Source organism: Pseudophryne corroboree, chromosome 8 (genome assembly GCF_028390025.1).
Source record: "Pseudophryne corroboree isolate aPseCor3 chromosome 8, aPseCor3.hap2, whole genome shotgun sequence".
Lineage (NCBI taxonomy): Eukaryota > Metazoa > Chordata > Amphibia > Anura > Myobatrachidae > Pseudophryne > Pseudophryne corroboree.
In genome coordinates, this window is record NC_086451.1 from 33,630,920 (window position 1) to 33,654,133 (window position 23,214).

The following is a 23,214-nucleotide window of genomic DNA, read 5'->3' on the forward strand; positions in this document are numbered from 1 at the left end:
TGTGGAGGACAGATGGCAGACGTTGGGTGGAGGAGGGGCGCACATTGCAGAGTAGTCAGTAGCGCACAGGTGTGGAGGACAGATGGCAGACGTTGGGTGGAGGAGGGGCGCACATTGCAGAGTAGTCAGTAGCGCACAGGTGTGGAGGACAGATGGCAGACGTTGGGTGGAGGAGGGGCGCACATTGCAGAGTAGTCAGTAGCGCACAGGTGTAGAGGACATTGCAGAGTAGTCAGTAGCGCACAGGTGTGGAGGACAGGTGACAGACGTTGGGTGGAGGAGGGGCGCACATTGCAGAGTAGTCAGTAGCGCACAGGTGTAGAGGACAGATGGCAGACGTTGGGTGGAGGAGGGGCACACATTGCAGAGTAGTCAGTAGCGCAGAGGTGTGGAGGACAGATGGCAGACGTTGGGTGGAGGAGGGGCGCACGTTGCAGAGTAGTCAGTAGCGCACAGGTGTGGAGGACAGATGGCAGACGTTGGGTGGAGGAGGGGCGCACATTGCAGAGTAGTCAGTAGCGCACAGGTGTGGAGGAGAGATGGCAGACGTTGGGTGGAGGAGGGGCGCACGTTGCAGAGTAGTCAGTAGCGCAGAGGTGTGGAGGACAGATGGCAGACGTTGGGTGGAGGAGGGGCGCACGTTGCAGAGTAGTCAGTAGCGCACAGGTGTGGAGGACAGATGGCAGACGTTGGGTGGAGGAGGGGCGCACATTGCAGAGTAGTCAGTAGCGCACAGGTGTAGAGGACAGATGGCAGACGTTGGGTGGAGGAGGGGCACACATTGCAGAGTAGTCAGTAGCGCAGAGGTGTGGAGGACAGATGGCAGACGTTGGGTGGAGGAGGGGCGCACGTTGCAGAGTAGTCAGTAGCGCACAGGTGTGGAGGACAGATGGCAGACGTTGGGTGGAGGAGGGGCGCACATTGCAGAGTAGTCAGTAGCGCACAGGTGTGGAGGACAGATGGAAGACGTTGGGTGGAGGAGGGGCGCACATTGCAGAGTAGTCAGTAGTGCACAGGTGCGGAGGACAGATGGCAGACGTTGGGTGGAGGAGGGGCGCACATTGCAGAGTAGTCAGTAGCGCACAGGTGCGGAGGACAGATGGCAGACGTTGGGTGGAGGAGGGGCGCACATTGCAGAGTAGTCAGTAGTGCACAGGTGCGGAGGACAGATGGCAGATGTTGGGTGGAGGAGGGGTGCACATTGCAGAGTAGTCAGTAGCGCACAGGTGTGGAGGACAGATGGCAGACGTTGGGTGGAGGAGGGGTGCACATTGCAGAGTAGTCAGTAGCGCACAGGTGTGGAGGACAGATGGCAGACGTTGGGTGGAGGAGGGGCGCATGTTGCAGAGTAGTCAGTAGCGCACAGGTGTGGAGGACAGATGGCAGACGTTGGGTGGAGGAGGGGCGCACATTGCAGAGTAGTCAGTAGCGTACAGGTGTGGAGGACAGATGGCAGACGTTGGGTGGAGGAGGGGTGCACATTGCAGAGTAGTCAGTAGCGCACAGGTGTGGAGGACAGATGGCAGATGTTGGGTGGAGGAGGGGCGCACATTGCAGAGTAGTCAGTAGTGCACAGGTGTGGAGGACAGATGGCAGACGTTGGGTGGAGGAGGGGTGCACATTGCAGAGTAGTCAGTAGCGCACAGGTGTGGAGGACAGATGGCAGATGTTGGGTGGAGGAGGGGCGCACATTGCAGAGTAGTCAGTAGCGCACAGGTGTGGAGGACAGATGGCAGACGTTGGGTGGAGGAGGGCGCACATTGCAGAGTAGTCAGTAGCGTACAGGTGTGGAGGACAGATGGCAGACGTTGGGTGGAGGAGGGGCGCACATTGCAGAGTAGTCAGTAGTGCACAGGTGTGGAGGACAGATGGCAGATGTTGGGTGGAGGAGGGGCGCACATTGCAGAGTAGTCAGTAGCGCACAGGTGTGGAGGACAGATGGCAGACGTTGGGTGGAGGAGGAGCGCACATTGCAGAGTAGTCAGTAGTGCACAGGTGTGGAGGACAGATGGCAGACGTTGGGTGGAGGAGGGGCGCACATTGCAGAGTAGTCAGTAACGCACAGGTGTGGAGGACAGATGGCAGATGTTGGGTGGAGGAGGGGTGCACATTGCAGAGTAGTCAGTAGCGCACAGGTGTGGAGGACAGATGACAGACGTTGGGTGGAGGAGGGGTGCACATTGCAGAGTAGTCAGTAGCGCACAGGTGTGGAGGACAGATGGCAGACGTTGGGTGGAGGAGGGGTGCACATTGCAGAGTAGTCAGTAACGCACAGGTGTGGAGGACAGATGGCAGACGTTGGGTGGAGGAGGGGTGCACATTGCAGAGTAGTCAGTAGCGCACAGGTGTGGAGGACAGATGGCAGACGTTGGGTGGAGGAGGGGCGCACATTGCAGAGTAGTCAGTAACGCACAGGTGTGGAGGACAGATGGCAGACGTTGGGTGGAGGAGGGGCGCACATTGCAGAGTAGTCAGTAGCGCACAGGTGTGGAGGACAGATGACAGACGTTGGGTGGAGGAGGGGCGCACATTGCAGAGTAGTCAGTAGCGGCACAGGTGCGGAGGACAGATGGCAGACGTTGGGTGAAGGAGGGGCGCACATTGCAGAGTAGTCAGTAGCGCACAGGTGTGGAGGACAGATGGCAGACGTTGGGTGAAGGAGGGGCGCACCTTACAGAGTAGTCAGTAGCGCACAGGTGTGGAGGACAGATGGCAGACGTTGGGTGGAGGAGGGGCGCACATTGCAGAGTAGTCAGTAGTGCACAGGTGTGGAGGACAGATGGCAGACGTTGGGTGGAGGAGGGGCGCACATTGCAGAGTAGTCAGTAGCGCACAGGTGTGGAGGACAGATGGCAGACGTTGGGTGAAGGAGGGGCGCACCTTACAGAGTAGTCAGTAGCGCACAGGTGTGGAGGACAGATGGCAGATGTTGGGTGGAGGAGGGGCACATTGCACAGTAGTCAGTAGTGCACAGGTGTGGAGGACAGATGGCAGACGTTGGGTGGAGGAGGGGTGCACATTGCAGAGTAGTCAGTAGCGCACAGGTGTGGAGGACAGATGGCAGACGTTGGGTGGAGGAGGAGTGCACATTGCAGAGTAGTCAGTAGCGCACAGGTGTGGAGGACAGATGGCAGACGTTGGGTGGAGGAGGGTGCACATTGCAGAGTAGTCAGTAGCGCACAGGTGCGGAGGACAGATGGCAGACGTTGGGTGGAGGAGGAGTGCACATTGCAGAGTAGTCAGTAGCGCACAGGTGTGGAGGACAGATGGCAGATGTTGGGTGGAGGAGGGGCACATTGCACAGTAGTCAGTAGCGCACAGGTGCGGAGGACAGATGGCAGACGTTGGGTGGAGGAGGGCGCACATTGCAGAGTAGTCAGTAGTGCACAGGTGTGGAGGACAGATGGCAGACGTTGGGTGGAGTATGGCGCACATTGCAGAGTAGTCAGTAGCGCACAGGTGTGGAGGACAGATGGCAGACGTTGGGTGGAGGAGGGCGCACATTGCAGAGTAGTCAGTAGCGCACAGGTGTGGAGGACAGATGGAAGACGTTGGGTGGAGGAGGGGCGCACATTGCAGAGTAGTCAGTAGCGCACAGGTGTGGAGGACAGATGGAAGACGTTGGGTGGAGGAGGGGCGCACATTGCAGAGTAGTCAGTAGCGCACAGGTGTGGAGGACATATGGCAGACGTTGGGTGGAGGAGGGGCGCACATTGCAGAGTAGTCAGTAGCGCACAGGTGTGGAGGACAGATGGCAGACGTTGGGTGGAGGAGGGGCGCACATTGCAGAGTAGTCAGTAGCGCACAGGTGTAGAGGACAGATGACAGACGTTGGGTGGAGGAGGGGTGCACATTGCAGAGTAGTCAGTAGCGCACAGGTGTGGAGGAGAGATGGCAGACGTTGGGTGGAGGAGGGGTGCACATTGCAGAGTAGTCAGTAGCGCACAGGTGTGGAGGACAGATGGCAGACGTTGGGTGGAGGAGGGGTGCACATTGCAGAGTAGTCAGTAGCGCACAGGTGTGGAGGACAGATGGCAGACGTTGGGTGGAGGAGGGGCGCACATTGCAGAGTAGTCAGTAGCGCACAGGTGTGGAGGACAGATGGCAGACGTTGGGTGGAGGAGGGGCGCACATTGCAGAGTAGTCAGTAGCGCACAGGTGTGGAGGACAGATGGCAGACGTTGGGTGGAGGAGGAGTGCACATTGCACAGTAGTCAGTAGTGCACAGGTGTAGAGGACAGATGGCAGACGTTGGGTGGAGGAGGGGCGCACATTGCAGAGTAGTCAGTAGCGCACAGGTGTGGAGGACAGATGACAGACGTTGGGTGGAGGAGGGGCGCACATTGCAGAGTAGTCAGTAGCGCACAGGTGTGGAGGACAGATGGCAGACGTTGGGTGAAGGAGGGGCGCACCTTACAGAGTAGTCAGTAGCGCACAGGTGTGGAGGACAGATGGCAGACGTTGGGTGGAGGAGGGGTGCACATTGCAGAGTAGTCAGTAGCGCACAGGTGTGGAGGACAGATGGAAGACGTTGGATGGAGGAGGGGAGCACATTGCAGAGTAGTCAGTAGCGCACAGGTGTGGAGGACAGATGACAGACGTTGGGTGGAGGAGGGGCGCACATTGCAGAGTAGTCAGTAGTGCACAGGTGTGGAGGACAGATGGCAGACGTTGGGTGGAGGAGGGGCGCACATTGCAGAGTAGTCAGTAGCGCACAGGTGTGGAGGACAGATGGCAGATGTTGGGTGGAGGAGGGGCACATTGCAGAGTAGTCAGTAGCGCACAGGTGTGGAGGACAGATGGCAGACGTTGGGTGGAGGAGGGGCGCACATTGCAGAGTAGTCAGTAGCGCACAGGTGTGGAGGACAGATGGAAGACGTTGGGTGGAGGAGGGGCGCACATTGCAGAGTAGTCAGTAGCGCACAGGTGTGGAGGACATATGGCAGACGTTGGGTGGAGGAGGGGCGCACATTGCAGAGTAGTCAGTAGCGCACAGGTGTGGAGGAGAGATGGCAGACGTTGGGTGGAGGAGGGGTGCACATTGCAGAGTAGTCAGTAGCGCACAGGTGTAGAGGACAGATGACAGACGTTGGGTGGAGGAGGAGCGCACGTTGCAGAGTAGTCAGTAGTGCACAGGTGTGGAGGACAGATGGCAGACGTTGGGTGGAGGAGGGGCGCACATTGCAGAGTAGTCAGTAGCGCACAGGTGGGGAGGACAGATGGCAGATGTTGGGTGGAGGAGGGCGCACATTGCAGAGTAGTCAGTAGCGCACAGGTGTGGAGGACAGATGGCAGACGTTGGGTGGAGGAGGGGCGCACATTGCAGAGTAGTCAGTAGCGCACAGGTGTGGAGGACAGATGGCAGACGTTGGGTGGAGGAGGGGCGCACATTGCAGAGTAGTCAGTAGCGCACAGGTGTGGAGGACAGATGGCAGACGTTGGGTGGAGGAGGGGCGCACATTGCAGAGTAGTCAGTAGCGCACAGGTGTGGAGGACAGATGGCAGACGTTGGGTGGAGGAGGGGCGCACATTGCAGAGTAGTCAGTAGTGCACAGGTGTGGAGGACAGATGGCAGATGTTGGGTGGAGGAGGGGTGCACATTGCAGAGTAGTCAGTAGCGCACAGGTGTGGAGGACAGATGGCAGACGTTGGGTGGAGGAGGGGTGCACATTGCAGAGTAGTCAGTAGCGCACAGGTGTGGAGGACAGATGGAAGACATTGGGTGGAGGAGGGGCGCACATTGCAGAGTAGTCAGTAGCGCACAGGTGCGGAGGACAGATGACAGACGTTGGGTGGAGGAGGGCGCACATTGTAGAGTAGTCAGTAGCGCACAGGTGTGGAGGACAGATGGCAGACGTTGGGTGGAGGAGGGCGCATATTGCAGAGTAGTCAGTAGCGCACAGGTGCGAATGTCAGATGGCAGACGTTGGGTGGAGGAGGGGCGCACATTGCAGAGTAGTCAGTAGCGCACAGGTGCATGTAGGTTTTCAGAGCAGTACATAAACAGCTGATAGATGACGGAAGTGGGGTAAAGGGTGGATTGGATTGGTGTCAGGAACGTTTCCACCCCACATAATGACTACAATAAGTAGATAATCTCTGCGCTGGGTGTCTTTATTTGTAAATAAATAGGTGAAAGGAAAAATATATATATTCCAGTTGTTGCGCTCTGTAATAAGTTTTGGGAAACTCGCGCTTTTTAACTAGAAGTTAATTCATTTTAAACAACAGGTCACAATACCAGTAATAGTACAAATAATTATACATACACACAATAACATACACACAGATACAAGAATTGCAGACATCAGAAATATAAATACAGTATGAATATATGCTGGAAGGAAAGCAGCGCTATAGGAAGGTCCACAGCCCCCAGTACGCTCCGGGGAATGTAGCAGGATAGTAAAAGCAACTTTGTTTCTTTGTTAGGAAGCAATGTCTTCTGTGTCTTCTGTATCAAAGTAGTTTCTAAAAGCCAAATGAATGATCCCAGTTCTACGCAGCGGCGATATTTCCTTTTATCTATGTGTATTTTATTGTATGCATGTATAATTAATTGCACTTTCTCTGACGTCCTAGTGGATGATGGGAACTCCGTAAGTACCATGGGGAATAGACGGGCTCCGCAGGAGACTGGGCACTCTAAAAGAAAGATTAGGTACAATCTGGTGTGCACTGGCTCCTCCCTCTATACCCCTCCCCCAGTTAGAATCTGTGCCCGGCCAGAGCTGGATGCACCCTAGGGGCTCTCCTAAGCTTGCTAGAAAAGAAAGTATTTGTTAGGTTTTTTATTTTCAGTGAGATCTGCTGGCAACAGACTCTCACTGCTACGTGGGACTGAGGGGAGAGAAGCAAACCTACCTGCTTGCAGCTAGCTTGTGCTTCTTAGGCTACTGGACACCATTAGCTCCAGAGGGTTCGAACATAGGGCCTGACCTCGATCGTCCGTTCCCGGAGCCGCGCCGCCGTCCCCCTTGCAGAGCCAGAAGACAGAAGAGAACGACGAAAACGGCGGCTGAAGACTCCGGTCTTCATTAAGGTAGCGCACAGCACTGCAGCTGTGCGCCATTGCTCCCACAGCACACCACACACTCCGGTCACTGTAGGGTGCAGGGCGCTGGGGGGGGGGGGGGCGCCCTTGGCAGCAATTATAATACCTTTTGCACAAATTATACACATAATACAGCCTGGCACTGTATATGTGTGCAAACCCCCGCCATTAAGTCACACAAAACGCGGGACAGAAGCCCGCCGCTGAGGGGGCGGGGCCTTCTTCCTCAGCACACCAGTGTCATTTTCCCTTCACAGCTCCGCTGGAAGCAGCTCCCCAGGCTCTCCCCTGCAGTATCTGGATACAAGAAGGGTAAAAAAGAGAGGGGGGGGCACTTAAATTTAGGCGCAAATAAGATAAGTAAGCAGCTATTGGGAAAAATCACTTATTATAGTGTACATCCCTGTGTTATATAGCGCTGTGGTGTGTGCTGGCATACTCTCTCTCTGTCTCCCCAAAGGACTTTGTGGGGTCCTGTCCTCAGTCAGAGCATTCCCTGTGTGTGTGCGGTGTGTCGGTACGGCTGTGTCAACATGTTTGATGAGGAGGGTTACGTGGAGGCGGAGCAGGGACTGATTGGATGGATATGTGGAAGGTCTTAACCGACAGTGTCAACTCCTTACATAAAAGGTTCGATGACGCAGCAGCCTTGGGACAGCCGGGGTCTCAGCCCGCGCCTGCCCAGGCGACTCAGAGGCCGTCAGGGGTTCATAAACGCCCTCTGGCTCAGATGGTAGACACAGATGTCGACACGGAGTCTGACTCCAGTGTAGATGAGGATGAGACAAATGTACAGTCTACAAAGGCCATCCGATGCATGATTACTGCAATGAAAGATGTATTGCACATTTCTGACGTTAACCCGGTTACCACCAAGAGGGGTATTATGTTTGGGGAGAAAAAGCAGCCAGTGACTTTTCCCCCATCTGATGAATTAAATGATTTGTGTGAAGAAGCGTGGAGTTCCCCTGATAAGAAACTAGTGATTTCTAAGAGGTTACTGATGGCGTACCCTTTCCCGCCAACGGATAGGTTACGTTGGGAAACATCCCCCAGGGTGGACAAGGCGCTCACACGCTTATCTAAAAGGGTGGCACTGCCGTCTCAGGATACGGCCGCCCTAAAGGAGCCTGCGGATAGAAAGCAGGAAGCTATCCTGAAGTCTGTGTATACACACTCTGGTACTCTACTGAGACCTGCTATTGCTTCAGCCTGGATGTGTAGTGCTGCAGCAGCATGGACTGATACCCTGTCAGACAACATTGATTCCCTCGACAGGGATACTATTTTGCTAACCATGGAACATATAAAAGACGTCGTCTTATATATGCGGGATGCTCAGAGGGACAGTTGCCTGCTGGCATCTAGAATTAATGCAATGTCTGTTTCTGCCAGGAGAGTATTATGGACTCGGCAGTGTACAGGTGATGCTGATTCTAAAAAACACATGGAGGTTTTGCCTTATAAGGGTGAGGAATTGTTTGGGGACGGTCTCTCGGACCTCGTATCCACAGCAACAGCTGGGAAGTCGACTTTTTTACCTCAGGTACCCTCACAGCCTAAGAAAGCACCGTATTATCAAATGCAGTCCTTTCGGCCTCAGAAAGGCAAGCGGGTCAGAGGCGCATCCTTTCTGGCCAGAGGCAGGGGTAGAGGAAAGAAGCTGCACCAGGCAGCCAGTTCCCAGGAACAAAAATCCTCCCCTGCTTCCACTAAGTCCACCGCATGACGTTGGGGCTCCACTGGCGGAGCCAGGTGCGGTGGGGGCGCGTCTCCGAAACTTCAGCAACCAGTGGGTTCGCTCACAAGTGGATCTCTGGGCTGTACAAATTGTATCTCAGGGATACAAGCTGGAGTTCGAGGCGACTCCCCCTCGCCGTTACCTCAAATCAGCCTTGCCAGCTCCTCCCAGGGAAAGGGAGATAGAACTGGCGGCAATTCACAAGCTGTACCTCCAGCAGGTGATAATCAAGTTCCCCCTCCTTCAACAGGGAAGGGGTTACTATTCCACAATGTTTGTGGTACCGAAACCGGACGGTTCGGTGAGACCCATTCTAAATTTAAAATCCTTGAACACTTATATAAAGAAGTTCAAGTTCAAAATGGAATCGCTCAGGGCGGTTATTGCAAGCCTGGAAGAGGGGGATTTTATGGTGTCGCTGGACATCAGCAAGGATGCTTACTTGCATGTCCCCATTTACCCACCTCACCAGGAGTACCTCAGGTTTGTGGTACAGAACTGTCATTACCAATTCCAGACGTTGCCGTTTGGTCTCTCCACGGCTCCGAGAATATTTACCAAGGTAATGGCCGAAATGATGATACTCCTTCGAAGAAAGGGAGTTATAATTATCCCGTACTTGGACGATCTCCTCATAAAGGCGAGGTCCAAAGAGCAGTTGTTGGTCAGCGTAGCACTCTCTCAGGAAGTGTTGCAACAGCACGGCTGGATTCTGAATATCCCAAAGTCGCAGCTGATTCCTACGACGCGTCTGCTTTTCCTGGGAATGATTCTGGACACAGAACAGAAGAAGGTGTTTCTCCCGGAGGAGAAGGCCCAGGAATTATCATCTCTGGTCAGGGACCTCCTGAAACCAAAACAGGTGTCGGTGCATCACTGCACGCGAGTCCTGGGAAAGATGGTGGCTTCTTACGAAGCAATTCCCTTCGGCAGGTTCCATGCAAGGATCTTTCAGTGGGATCTGTTGGACAAATGGTCCGGATCGCATCTTCAGATGCATCGGTTGATCACCCTGTCCCCAAGGGCCAGGGTGTCTCTGCTGTGGTGGCTGCAGAGTGCTCATCTTCTCGAGGGACGCAGGTTCGGCATACAGGACTGGGTCCTGGTGACCACGGATGCAAGCCTCCGAGGATGGGGGGCAGTCACTCAGGGAAGAAACTTCCAAGGACAGTGGTCAAGTCTGGAGACTTCTCTACACATAAATATACTGGACCTAAGGGCCATCTACAACGCCCTGATTCAAGCAGAGCCCCTGCTTCAAAACCAATCAGTACTGATTCAGTCAGACAACATCACGGCGGTCGCCCATGTAAACCGCCAGGGCGGCACAAGAAGCAGGATGGCAATGGCAGAAGCCACAAGGATTCTTCGATGGGCGAAGAATCACGTGCTAGCACTGTCAGCAGTGTTCATTCCGGGAGTGGACAACTGGGAAGCAGACTTCCTCAGCAGGCACGACCTCCACCCGGAAGAGTGGGGACTTCATCAAGAAGTCTTCACACAGATTGTAAATCGTTGGGAACTGCCACAGGTGGACATGATGGCGTCCCGCCTCAACAAAAAGCTAAAAAAAATATTGCGCCAGGTCACGGGACCCTCAGGCGATAGCTGTGGACGCACTAGTGACACCGTGGGTGTACCAGTCGGTTTATGTGTTCCCTCCTCTTCCTCTCATACCCAAGGTACTGAGGATAGTAAGAAAGAGAGGAGTAAGAACTATACTCATCGTTCCGGATTGGCCAAGAAGAACTTGGTACCCAGAACTACAAGAAATGATCTCAGAGGACCCATGGCCTCTGCCTCTCAGACAGGACCTGTTACAGCAGGGGCCCTGTCTGTTCCAAGACTTACCGCGGCTGCGTTTGACGGCATGGCGGTTGAACGCCGGATCCTAACGGAAAAGGGCATTCCGGATGAAGTGATTCCTACGCTGATAAAAGCTAGGAAGGATGTGACAGCAAAGCATTATCACCGCATATGGCAGAAATATGTTGCTTGGTGTGAGGCCAGGAAGGCCCCAACAGAGGAATTCCAGCTGGGTCGATTTCTGCACTTCCTACAGTCAGGGGTGACTGTGGGCCTAAAATTGGGGTCCATAAAGGTCCAGATTTTGGCCCTATCTATTTTCTTTCAAAAAGAACTGGCTTCACTGCCTGAAGTTCAGACATTTGTTAAGGGAGTGCTGCATATTCAGCCCCCTTTTGTGCCTCCAGTGGCACCTTGGGATCTTAACGTTGTGTTGGATTTCCTGAAATCACACTGGTTTGAGCCACTTAAGACCATGGAGCTAAAGTATCTCACATGGAAGGTGGTCATGCTGTTGGCCTTAGCTTCAGCTAGGCGTGTGTCAGACTTGGCGGCTTTGTCATGTAAAAGCCCATATCTGATCTTTCATATTGACAGGGCAGAGTTGAGGACTCGTCCCCAATTTCTCCCTAAGGTGGTATCAGCGTTTCATTTGAACCAGCCTATTGTGGTGCCTGCGGCTACTCGGGACTTGGAGGACTCCAGGTTACTTGATGTAGTCAGGGCTTTGAAAATCTATGTAGCCAGGACGGCTGGAGTCAGGAAAACTGACTCGCTGTTTATCCTGCATGCACCCAACAAACTGGGTGCTCCGGCTTCAAAGCAAACTATTGCGCGCTGGATCTGTAACACGATTCAGCAAGCTCATTCTGCGGCAGGGTTACCGCATCCTAAATCAGTAAAAGCCCATTCCACAAGGAAGGTGGGCTCTTCTTGGGCGGCTGCCCGAGGGGTCTCGGCTTTACAGCTTTGCCGAGCTGCTACTTGGTCGGGTTCAAACACATTTGCTAAGTTCTACAAGTTTGATACCCTGGCTGAGGAGGACCTTGCCTTTGCTCATTCGGTGCTGCAGAGTCATCCGCACTCTCCCGCCCGTTTGGGAGCTTTGGTATAATCCCCATGGTCCTTACGGAGTTCCCAGCATCCACTAGGACGTCAGAGAAAATAAGAATTTACTCACCGGTAATTCTATTTCTCGTAGTCCGTAGTGGATGCTGGGCGCCCGTCCCAAGTGCGGACTCTCTGCAATACATGTATATAGTTATTGCTTAACTAAAGGGTTATTGTTATGAGCCATCTGTTACTGAGGCTCAGTTGTTGTTCATACTGTTAACTGGGTATGGTTATCACAAGTTGTACAGTGTGATTGGTGTGGCTGGTATGAGTCTTACCCTGGATTCCAAATCCTTTCCTTGTTGTGTCAGCTCTTCCGGGCACAGTTTCCCTAACTGAGGTCTGGAGGAGGGGCATAGAGGGAGGAGCCAGTGCACACCAGATAGTACCTAATCTTTCTTTTAGAGTGCCCAGTCTCCTGCGGAGCCCGTCTATTCCCCATGGTCCTTACGGAGTTCCCAGCATCCACTACGGACTACGAGAAATAGAATTACCGGTGAGTAAATTCTTATTTTTCCTGTGTCAGAATTAATTTATTATTTTAAAGAACAGGTTAATATATCATCTTCTAGTTAAAAAGCACAAGTTTCCCAAAACTTATTAGAGCACACGCAACCATTGGAACATATATATATATATATATATATATATATTTCCTTTCAACTTATTTATTTACAACTAAAGACACCCAGCGCAGGGATTATCTACTTATTGTATATTTTGTGCCTGTTGGGTTCTAACCAAATCCTCAATCACTGGCAGCTGCGGTGGGTAATTAGCTGATACTCTCACGTTATTAGCGTTATAGTTATAGTGTTGGTCAACTACAAAAATTCCTTTTTCTTCTCCCTCCATTAATAGTGAGTGCATCTTCCACTTCCACAGAAGCTCTTATGCCGCTATATCACATTGTAGTACATGGCATTACAGCGCCGGCCGCCAACGTTAGTTCTACCCCTTTCACACCCCACAAATAACCCACTATATTGACGGGGCGATGCGGGTCACTGGGGGTCATTCCGAGTTGTTCGCTCGTTGCCGATTTTCGCTATGCTGCGATTTGTTGCTAATTGCGCATGCGCAAGACACGCAGGTCGCGTGCGCTCAGTTATTTAACTAAAAACTTAGCAGTTTTGCTGTGGATTCTCCGGCGCTTTTCAGTCGCTCTGCTGATCGGTGAATGATTGACAGGAAAGGGGCGTTTCTGGGTGGTAACTGAGCGTTTTCCGGGAGTGTGCTAAAAAACGCAGGCGTGTCAGGGAAAAACGCGGGAGTGTCTGGAGAAACGGGGGAGTGGCTGGCCGAACGCAGGGCGTATTTGTGACGTCAAACCAGGAACTAAACGGACTGAGCTGATCGCAATCTAGGAGTAGGTCCGGAGCTACCCAGAAACTGCAAGGAATTATTTAGTAGCAATTCTGCTAATTTTTCGTTCGCTATTCTGCTAAGCTAAGATACACTCCCAGAGGGCGGCGGCCTAGCGTGTGCACTGCTGCTAAAAGCAGCTAGCGAGCGAACAACTCGGAATGAGGGCCACTGTGCGGTGTGAAAGGGGTCACTCCAGAATCCCCGGGTCGCCTTATCCTTTATTTCAACCCGGGAATAAAGAAGGATTATTCCCGGGTCAGGTGCAGTGTGAATGGGTTGCCGGGTCGATGTGACCTGTGACCCGTTCACAGTTAGACAGAGGCGGCGCGGAGATGATCTCCTCTCCCAGCACCGCCTCTGTCCCCGCCCCCGATGGCAACCCGACCGGTATATTGCCGGGTTGGGAAGCCAGTGTTAAAGGGTCAGCATCTGAACGCCGGAATACCGACAGCCGGGAGCCTTGAAGGTAAGTATAGCCAGGACGGTTAGGATTTGGCTGGGGGTGGGAAGGTAGGTATAAGCGCCACCTGGTGGGGAATAAGGTTAGTCTGCAGGGAGGGGGGGAGGGTTAGGTTTAGGCACTGAGGGGGAAGAGTTAGGGTTAGGCTGCGGAGAGGGGGGATATGTTTAGGCACTATGGGGGGAGGTTAGGGTTAGGCTGCAGTAAGGGAGGGTTAGGGTTGGAGGGGTAAGGGGGTAAAATACTTACCTCACCCATCAGTATCGTGACCATTGGGATTTCAGCGTCGGTATTGTGGCCGTCGGCATCCCGTCCGCTGGGAACGCATATCAATCCCCATAAAATGATTGCCTGCTTCTTTTCAATACACAGACATAGAACAGGAACATCTCCCTGAAGAAGAGGAATCAACAAGACCAAATGTATCTCCCGATCCAGCAGAACCCTCAATACGTAGCCTGGAAATTACAGACGTCCAGGAATCCTCTGAGGGAGGAGTTTCATCGCCGCAGCCCAACCCTCCACCGCCCTCCCCAGTGCGCTAAACCAGCGCTAACTTCCCTGACACTCAGTTCACTTCCATAATCCATATTACAGCCAATCGGCTTCCAGCATTTACAGCCAATCAGCTCCCAGCATTTGCAGCCAATCAGTTCTCAGGAAACAGCTTCCAGTAATAACAGCTCTCTGTAATTGCTAATGTACCATTTGGTAAACAATTGACTTTCCCATATCAAATGTCTGTGCCTCACATATGAGGTGTGAGGTACAGCGCAGATTGCATCATGATTGTATGTCTATATAAAACAACTCTTATTTTGGCACTACGTTTTGTCTACAGGATTATGTGCTGGATATTCCCCTAGAAATACCACGGGTTTTTTTTACTTTTTATTTAATAATTTACCTGTGCTCCAGCTAGGAGATGTAGAAAACCTAAAGTGACGTCACCGCTGACCACAAAGTTCCCACCATTGGTTACAATGGAGCGCATAGGCGCTACATTGTAACACTGCCGTGTGCCGCCTGTCACTCAGTACAGGAGCACACAGCCGATCAGGAGGGTGCCACAACGTGGCGCTCCCTGATTGGCTGAGGAAACCCACTTAGACAGAAGTCAGAGTGGGTTTCTGGCATTCGGGGAAAGGAGTCCCATGTGAAAACATGGGGCCCCTTTCAGTTCGTGGCTCGTGTGTCCGTTTTTTTATTTTCACAAGTACGTGGATTACAAATGGATTTGAAGAGGACCGATCTACACTGGATTTTGTGAGTATAATTTTTTCTACAGGTACCCCATGGATTCTACTGGACAAGAGGACCGACCTGCGTGTGAACATAAGGTAAGTATGTTTGTATGTTTGTGTGCATGTATGTAATAAATCTTTACTTTCAAGGTGTGTGTGTCTTGTGTTTATTTGGGTATTTTTTTAGTAATAGTACTACAGGTACCAGCGGGCCCCTTGATTGAAGGGGTCCCCACTCCCCCAGGGTACCCCGGCCAGGGGTGACTAGTTGGATTTTTGATGCCACGGCCGCAGGGCACTATATAAAAGTGACCCCCGGCTGTGGCATTATCTGTCCAGCTAGTGGAGCCCGGTGCTGGTTTTAAAAATACGGGGGACCCCTACTCTTTTTGTCCCCCGTATTTTTGGAACCAGGACCAGGCGCAGAGCCCGATGCTGGTTGCTTAAATATGGGGGAACCCCTGTCATTTTTTTCCCCATATTTCTGCAACCAGGATCGGCTCAAAGAGCCCGAGGCTGGTTATGCTTAGGAGGGGGGACCCTACGCAATTTTTTTTTTAATTTTACACTGTTTAATTTAAAAAAAAAAAAAAAATGAACCCCAGCACGGATCACACAGATCCGGCCGAGATTCATTTTTAAAAAGTCGGCAGTGTTTTGCTAATCACTGCCGTAAAAATAGAAAAAAAAACACGAATGACATCGACATCGGAACAAAAGAAAAACCCGAATACGACAGCTTAGTAAATTAGTCGTAATCAATTCAAAAAGTTGCAGTTTTACACTTTCGATGTCATTCGTGATTGAATTTTGACCTTTTTCCGAAAATTACGAATGTTAGTAAATTTACCCCACAGTCGATTTTTCCAAATCTCAAAGGTAAAAAGAAATAAAATCTAGTGCAATGCAGTCTGGACAAATGACAGAATTTTTATTACATTACACTCACATAAAACATATAATAAAAAGCATGTAACCACACAATTCCGGTGGATATAGGATTGGATCAGCTTAGACACCACAGTGTTAAGGGGGTAAGGGGGGGTACTCACGGAGCGATATTCTAAGCAATCTGACTAGATTGCTTAGAATTTGAGCATTATCGCTCCGTGTGTACCCCCTACAGCCATAGCGATGCGCAGCCCCGCGCATCGCTATCGCTGGTGCTAGATTGGCCTGCCGTGCAGGCCAATATAGCGAGTTGCTCATTTCACCCGCTGAAATGAGCCCCTCCCCCCCCCCCCCCCCCTCGTCTCCCCCCGCACGCTCAGCACAGATCGCGCTGTGCTGAGCGGCGGGAGAGATGTGTGCTTAGCGGTTCGCTCAGCACACATCTCTCCCGCATCGGCCCGTCTATATGGGCCTTTACCCTCCCAGATCGCAAAAGGAATGAAGTCCGAAAGCCCGGGATTCTTTCTCCTTCATATGGAAATATCTCTGACAAACGGACATTAATTACCTCAAGTGAATAAGAATTGTGTTCATCTGTGGCTCCCTATTCTATGGAGTAAGGACTTTTAATTATTTTTGGTGTTGTGCGCCATTGTGAGCAATAGTTTCAAAAGTCGTCACCGCGGAGGGTATTTAAGGGGCTTATTTGCTACAGGGCAAGCAGCGCTATTTCCAGCGATAACTGTACTGATCACCGGTAAAAGGACGTTTTCTCCACTTCACTCTACACGTGAAAGTATTACTACCGATATCGAAACAATAATCGCCACGGTAGTATGATTCGCCGGCCAGGGCTTCTCCACCTTCTTTGCACTGAGCATCCCATTTAACTAGCATATCTGGCCTGGTGAATCTGTACGTTAACCCTTACCGCTTCGGAGTACTGCTCAGCTGCCCTGGGGCTATTTTTTGGTTATATTACAGTAATCAGTGACTTCATTTATTACCCCAATTAAAAAAAAAAAAACCTAGGCCCGTTCATCCTAAAGATTTCAGAAAATGCGCAGGGGGTCACAATTCCTGTAATTGCGGTCACCCCATTATCCCGGCTCTATGCCGATTTCTGTCAAGGGCTGCACAGCTGCTGATTTAGTGCATACCCACCCCTATGCCTAGGACAGCACCCAGCCGTAACCTCAGCCCTACACACAGTGGCCCATCTATAATGACAGCAGGGTGTGTTTATTTACCTGGCGGCCGCCCATCCCGTGTTTCCAGCAATTTCTTAAGAAAAATTGCAGCGACGCCCTATTAGTGAAGAAATCACCGGAAATAAGGCACCAGCACCATCATTCTTAAGATATTTCCGGAAATACGGTTCATGCATTGTGGCAACATTCTTTCAGGGAAGTGGCCCCACTGAAATTTGTCCCCTCTTGTCTCAAAACGTGCAAAATGCCTGCACATAGCCCTCACCGGCGTACCGGATTTCCAGTGATAAGATACGGTGGTGCCAACAATTTGCCATAATAAAGAAACAAAAAGTCTCCACTTCCGCTAGCAAATGAGCATATCCGCTGATGAGAATCTAGAACCCATTTCTCCGAAATGTTGGGACCCCTGAATATTATCCCCCCTGGAGACATTTCCTCACGTCCCTCGGTGCACACAGGGTGCAGGAATAACCCTGTTTCCCCACTGCTACATATATTGCTGCAATAACTGCACTCAGGCGCACACGCTATCACCTCATCACACATTCTTCTAGCAACAGGTTGGCGCACAGACACAGCCTATAGTACCTCTACTGTTGTCCTCCTGGGCATCTGCTGCTCCAGGATGGGTCTGCTCAACCTGATGCGGCACAGGCCCCCGAACTGCTTCTGCTTCCTGCAGACTCCGGCCATCCTGGTGAGAAAACACAGATCACACATGAGGAACATCCCTGGTCTGATGCAGTTCCATACAAGGAGGTGAGACGCCCCAATTTAGGGAAGACGCTTTCATTAGTGGGAACATGTTCGTTATACACACCCCAATAGGTGTCACTGACTGTGGCCCAAAGGTGGGAAAGAGAGAAGCCCTTGTTACGGTTTTCCTGAAAATTATAAATGCTAAATTTGTTTCACCATATGCAAAGTGTTGCCATGGGGCCCGGAGCTCCAGACCCATTAATAACACAAGTGTAACACTGACAGCTGGGAACCTCGAATTGCATTTTGCCTCTTCATGCCTCATCCTCACTGTCACTCAGCAGGTATGGAGCCCACAGTTGCCAGGGACTTAACAGGTATGGGGCCCACAGATACTCAGCAGGTACAGAGCACACGGTTGTCAGGGACTCAGCAGGTTCTGAGCCCACAGTTGCCGGGGACTCAGGAGGTACAGAGCCCACAGTTTTCAGGGATTCAGCAGGTACAGAGCCCACAGTTGCCAGGGACTCAGCAGGTACAGAGCCCACAGTTGCCGGGGACTAAGGAGGTACAGTGCCCACAGTTGTCAGGGACTCAGCAGGTCTAGAGCCCACAGCTGTCGGGGACTCAGCAGGTCTAGAGCCCACAGTTGACAGGGAATCAGCAGGTACAGAGCCCACAGTTGTCAGGGACTCAGCAGGTCTAGAGCCCACAGCTGTCGGGGACTCAGCAGGTCTAGAGCCCACAGTTGACAGGGAATCAGCAGGTTCAGAGCCCACAGTTGCCGGGGACTCAGGAGGTACAGAGCTTACAGTTGCCAGGGACTCAGCAGGTACAGAGCCCACAGTTATCAGGGATTCAGCTAGTAAAGATCCAACTGTTGGAGATTCAGAAGGTACAGAGCTCACAGTTGCGGGGACTCAGCAGGTACAGAGACCACAGTTCTTGGGGACTCAGCTGGTATAGTGCCCACAGTTGGGGACTCAGAAGGTACAGAGCACACAGATGTCGGGGACTCAGCAGGTGCAGAGACCACAGTTGTCAGGGACTCAGCAAGTCTAGAGCCCACAGCTGTCGGGGACTCAGCAGGTCTAGAGCCCACAGTTGACAGGGAATCAGCAGGTTCAGAGCCCACAGTTGCCGGGGACTCAGGAGGTACAGAGCTTACAATTGCCAGGGACTCAGCAGCTACAGAGCCCACAGTTATCAGGGATTCAGCTAGTAAAGATCCAACTGTTGGAGATTCAGAAGGTACAGAGCTCACAGTTGCGGGGACTCAGCAGGTACAGAGACCACAGTTCTTGGGGACTCAGCTGGTATAGTGCCCACAGTTGGGGACTCAGAAGGTACAGAGCACACAGATGTCGGGGACTCAGCAGGTGCAGAGCCCACAGTTGTCAGGGATTCAAACTACTGAGCCCACAGTTGTCGGGGAGTCAGCAGGTACAGAGCCCACGGTTGTCGGGGAGTCAGCAGGCACAGAGCCCACAGTTGTAGGGGAGTCAGCAGGTACAGAGCCCACAGTTGTCGGGGATTTAGCAGCTACAGAGCCTACAGTTGTCAGGGACTCGGCAGGTATAGAGCCCACAGTTGTCAGGGACTCAGCAGGTACAGAGACCACAGTTCTTGGGGACTCAGCTGGTATAGCGCCCACAGTTGGGGACTCAGCAGGTACAGAGCCCACAGTTGTCAGGGATTCACACTACTGAGCCCACAGTTGTCGGGGAGTCAGCAGGTACAGAGCCCACAGTTGTCGGGGAGTCAGCAGGCACAGAGCCCACTGTTGTAGGGGAGTCAGCAGGTACAGAGCCCACAGTTGTCGGGGAGTCAGCAGGCACAGAGCCCACAGTTGTAGGGGAGTCAGCAGGTACAGAGCCCACAGTTGTCAGGGAGTCAGCAGGTACAGAGCCCACAGTTGTCAGGGAGTCAGCAGGTACAGAGCCCACAGTTGTCAGGGACTCGTATCATTCTAGATATGGATGATAATAATAATTTTACTTTCTCATGATATAGCGAAACTGAATATTGGATGAATGCTGCTCTTTGACCGAAGATTCCTCCTTTACAGCCAATTATACATATTAAATTACAATCTTGCTCCGAGTTTTATCATTGTGTCAGGAGAAAACAGCTTATGTGTTCCACTTAATACGACAGTAAATTCTATTTGCCTGATACAGGACACATAAGCCCTGATAAGACTGATAAGATGTACAGTATAGGACATGATGTGAGTAATGGGGAATAAGTAGCAGAATCTGTCCTCCTGTGACCTTATAGACCCCACATGACCCGCTCAGCTCACCAAAACCCCCCCACAGTATAACTATGTGGCATATGTTGACAGTCATGTCGACATTCATTATCTTGTCATGAGAATGTGGACATATTCATAATGTCATCACTGATGAAGTGTCGACATGTCAGAATGTCGACATATTGTCACTGGTGGCTTAGCGGTCACCTACCTAACTAATCTTACCTCCAGTGCCTAACCCTATGGCCTTGCAGCCTAATCCTTATGTCGACTTTTTGCCTGCCAACATCATGTATCTTGACATCATAAATGCCGACCTAATGACTACATCCCCAGTATAATCATTTATGGAGTATATAAAGCTACGCCAACTAACATATACTGCAGCGCTGTACAATCACATTGTTTTGTACAGACGTGCCGGCTCCTGTGTCAGCAGAGCTTACAATCTAATTACCTTACCCATGCTTGCCAACTCTCCCTTATTGAGCCTCATTCAGCATCAGTTGCAAATGTAAATTATCGTGCAATGAGCGATTATCGTCACACTGCGCATGCGTATACAGCCATACACAAGACAATGGGGCTAATTCAGACCTGATCGCTCGCCAGCGTTTTCGCACAGCGGGCGATTAGGTCTGAACTGAGCATGCGCTGCAGTGCGCGTGTGCATGCCAGAGATGTGATCGCCTATGCCTGATTGACAGGCAGAGGAGTTCACTCGGCGGGCCGGCAGCGTTCTGCCGCTGTTTTGGGGGCGCGCTCTGGGCTGCTCTAAAACTGAAGCTTCCATCAGCCATTGCCGCCAGGAGCTCCTGACAGCAAGGGCTTCTGGGAGCTGTAGTTTTATTTATTGCTGCTTCACTAAAGTGTGGTGCCGGACATCGGCATTAATTACACATGACTGTTGCTGGGCATGTCATGTGCCCGGGGGTGACAGAAAGATGGCGGCATGTGGAGGGTCGCGGTGCTGCTGCTGCTGTGGTAACTGGAGGAACTGGTAAGAGGATCTTGTGTTTATGAGACTGTTCCAGCCTACTGTATCCCCTGCCCCAACATCTCCGTCCTTCGCACACATTACACCCCCCATGCCCCTGAAACCCCTTCTCTGTCACACAATGTCCCCCCTATACCCCAGACACCCCTCATTCCCCCCTCCACACACATCATACCCCTCATACACCTGACACCCCTCGTCTGTCACACCCTGCTCCCTCCTATACTCCAATCATCCCTCATGCCCTCCTCCCCACACCCTCATACCAAAGACATCCCTCATGCCCCCCCATGACACCCTATACCCTGACTCCACTCCTCTGTCACACCCTGCTTCCCCCTAATACCCCAGATATCCTCATGCCCCCTCCCCACATTACACCCCCCATGCACCTGTCCCCCCGTCCCGTCCCCCCTTTGTCACCCCCTGGTCTCCCCCCTATACCCCAGAAATCCCTAATGCCCCTCCACTGTCACACCCCGATAACCCCTCCCACCTGGGGTGTAAGTTTATATCAGATGTCGGAGGTGAAACAGACTAATGGTGCCCCCCCCCTCTTCACTTTCACCACCAACACACACAGCCACATATATACATACATACACAGCAAAATATACACACATAACCACATGTACACACTCACATATATACATACACACAGCCACATATACACACATAAACACATATACACACTCACATATATACATACACACAGCCACATATACACACTCACATATATACATACACTCAGCCACATATACACACATGACCACATATACACACACTCACATATATATATACATACATACACACAGCCACATGTACACACATAACCACATATACACACTCAGAGCCACATATGCACACACATAACCGCATATGCCCACTCATAGCCACATCTGCACACTCACAGACACATATGAACACACATAACCAAATATGCACACACAACCACATATACACACTCACAGCCACATATGCACACTCACAGCCACATATGCACACACATAACCACATATGCACACTCAGCCACATATACCCACATAACCACATATGCACACTCAGCCACATATGCACACACATACCTACATAACCACATATGCACACTCAGCCACATATGCACACACACAACCCCATATGCACAAACATACCCACATATGCACACTCAACCACATATGCGCACTCACAGCCTGGTATGCACACTCACAGCCACATATGCACACACATACCCACATATGCACACTCAGCCACATATACCCACATAACCACATATGCACACTCAGCCACATACACACACACATACCTACATAACCACATATGCACACTCAGCCTCATATGCATACACATAACCCCATATGCACACTCACAGCCTTATATGCACACACATAACCACATATATACATACATACACACACAGCCACATATAACCACAAATATACACTCACATATATACATACACTCAGCCAAATATACACACATAACCACATATACACACTCACATATATACATACACACAGCCACATGTACACACATAACCACATATACACACTCACGGCCACATATGCACACATAACCAAATATGCACACTCACACCCACATATACACACTCACAGCCACATATGCACACATAACCAAATATGCACACTCACACCCACATATACACACTCACAGCCACGTATGCACACACATAACCCCATATGCACACTCAGCCACATATGCACACTCACAGCCTCATATGCACACACATAATCACAGCCCTGGGCCACACACAGTAGCGAGTTCCCTGCATGGGATGCCACCTGCTCAGACGCCCCTGGCGACCTGCACACCCCCCCCCCCCCATTCCCTCTTACTTATGGCGAAACACCACACAGTGAGGAGCCCCATGGCTGCAGGCTGCAGCACCACTCCCAGTGTTGAGAGTGCCGGACGCTGATTCGCACATTCGCTGCCAGCCGCTGCCCCCATTGCTGCCGGCCCTGTCAGTGTCACCATGCTACAGGAGGATACAGCGCAGGGCTGCGGCGCTCCCGGAGCGAACATGACGCACAGCAGAGGGGAAAAGAGGGGGAGCTTGGTTGGCTCTGCGTGCGGGAGCCAGGTTGTAAGGGGCGGGCGCTCTGCTGCTCAACACCGCCGGTAACCCCCGCCTCCCCTTACACGGACTTGAGAGCTGCAGCGCACATCATTGCTAACTGGCACACAGTGGTTGAAGTGACCAGAGGCAATGGAGGAGGTGCCCTCTTCAGAGCAGGAGCCCGGCGGCAGCCGACTCCATTGACTCCGGTACTTCCGCCACTGCCTCCCACCCCTAATACCTCAGACACCCCTCATGCCCCTCCCTATACCACACATACGCCAGACACACCT

General features: G+C 51.8%; 1 protein-coding gene across 5 annotated transcripts in view; it reads left to right on the plus strand.

The window, feature by feature from the left end:
- The window catches only part of LOC134948308 (uncharacterized), an 82,962-nt gene extending 68,593 nt beyond the window's left edge, over positions 1 to 14,369 (plus strand). For all 5 annotated transcript variants that reach the window (XM_063936218.1, XM_063936219.1, XM_063936215.1 and 2 more), the window contains exon 12: positions 13,915 to 14,369. In XM_063936218.1, the coding sequence (XP_063792288.1) occupies positions 13,915 to 14,087 (173 nt within the window). In that variant the 3' untranslated portion in view covers positions 14,088 to 14,369. The remainder of the gene's footprint in view (positions 1 to 13,914) is intronic.
- The last annotated feature ends 8,845 nt before the right edge of the window (positions 14,370 to 23,214 follow it).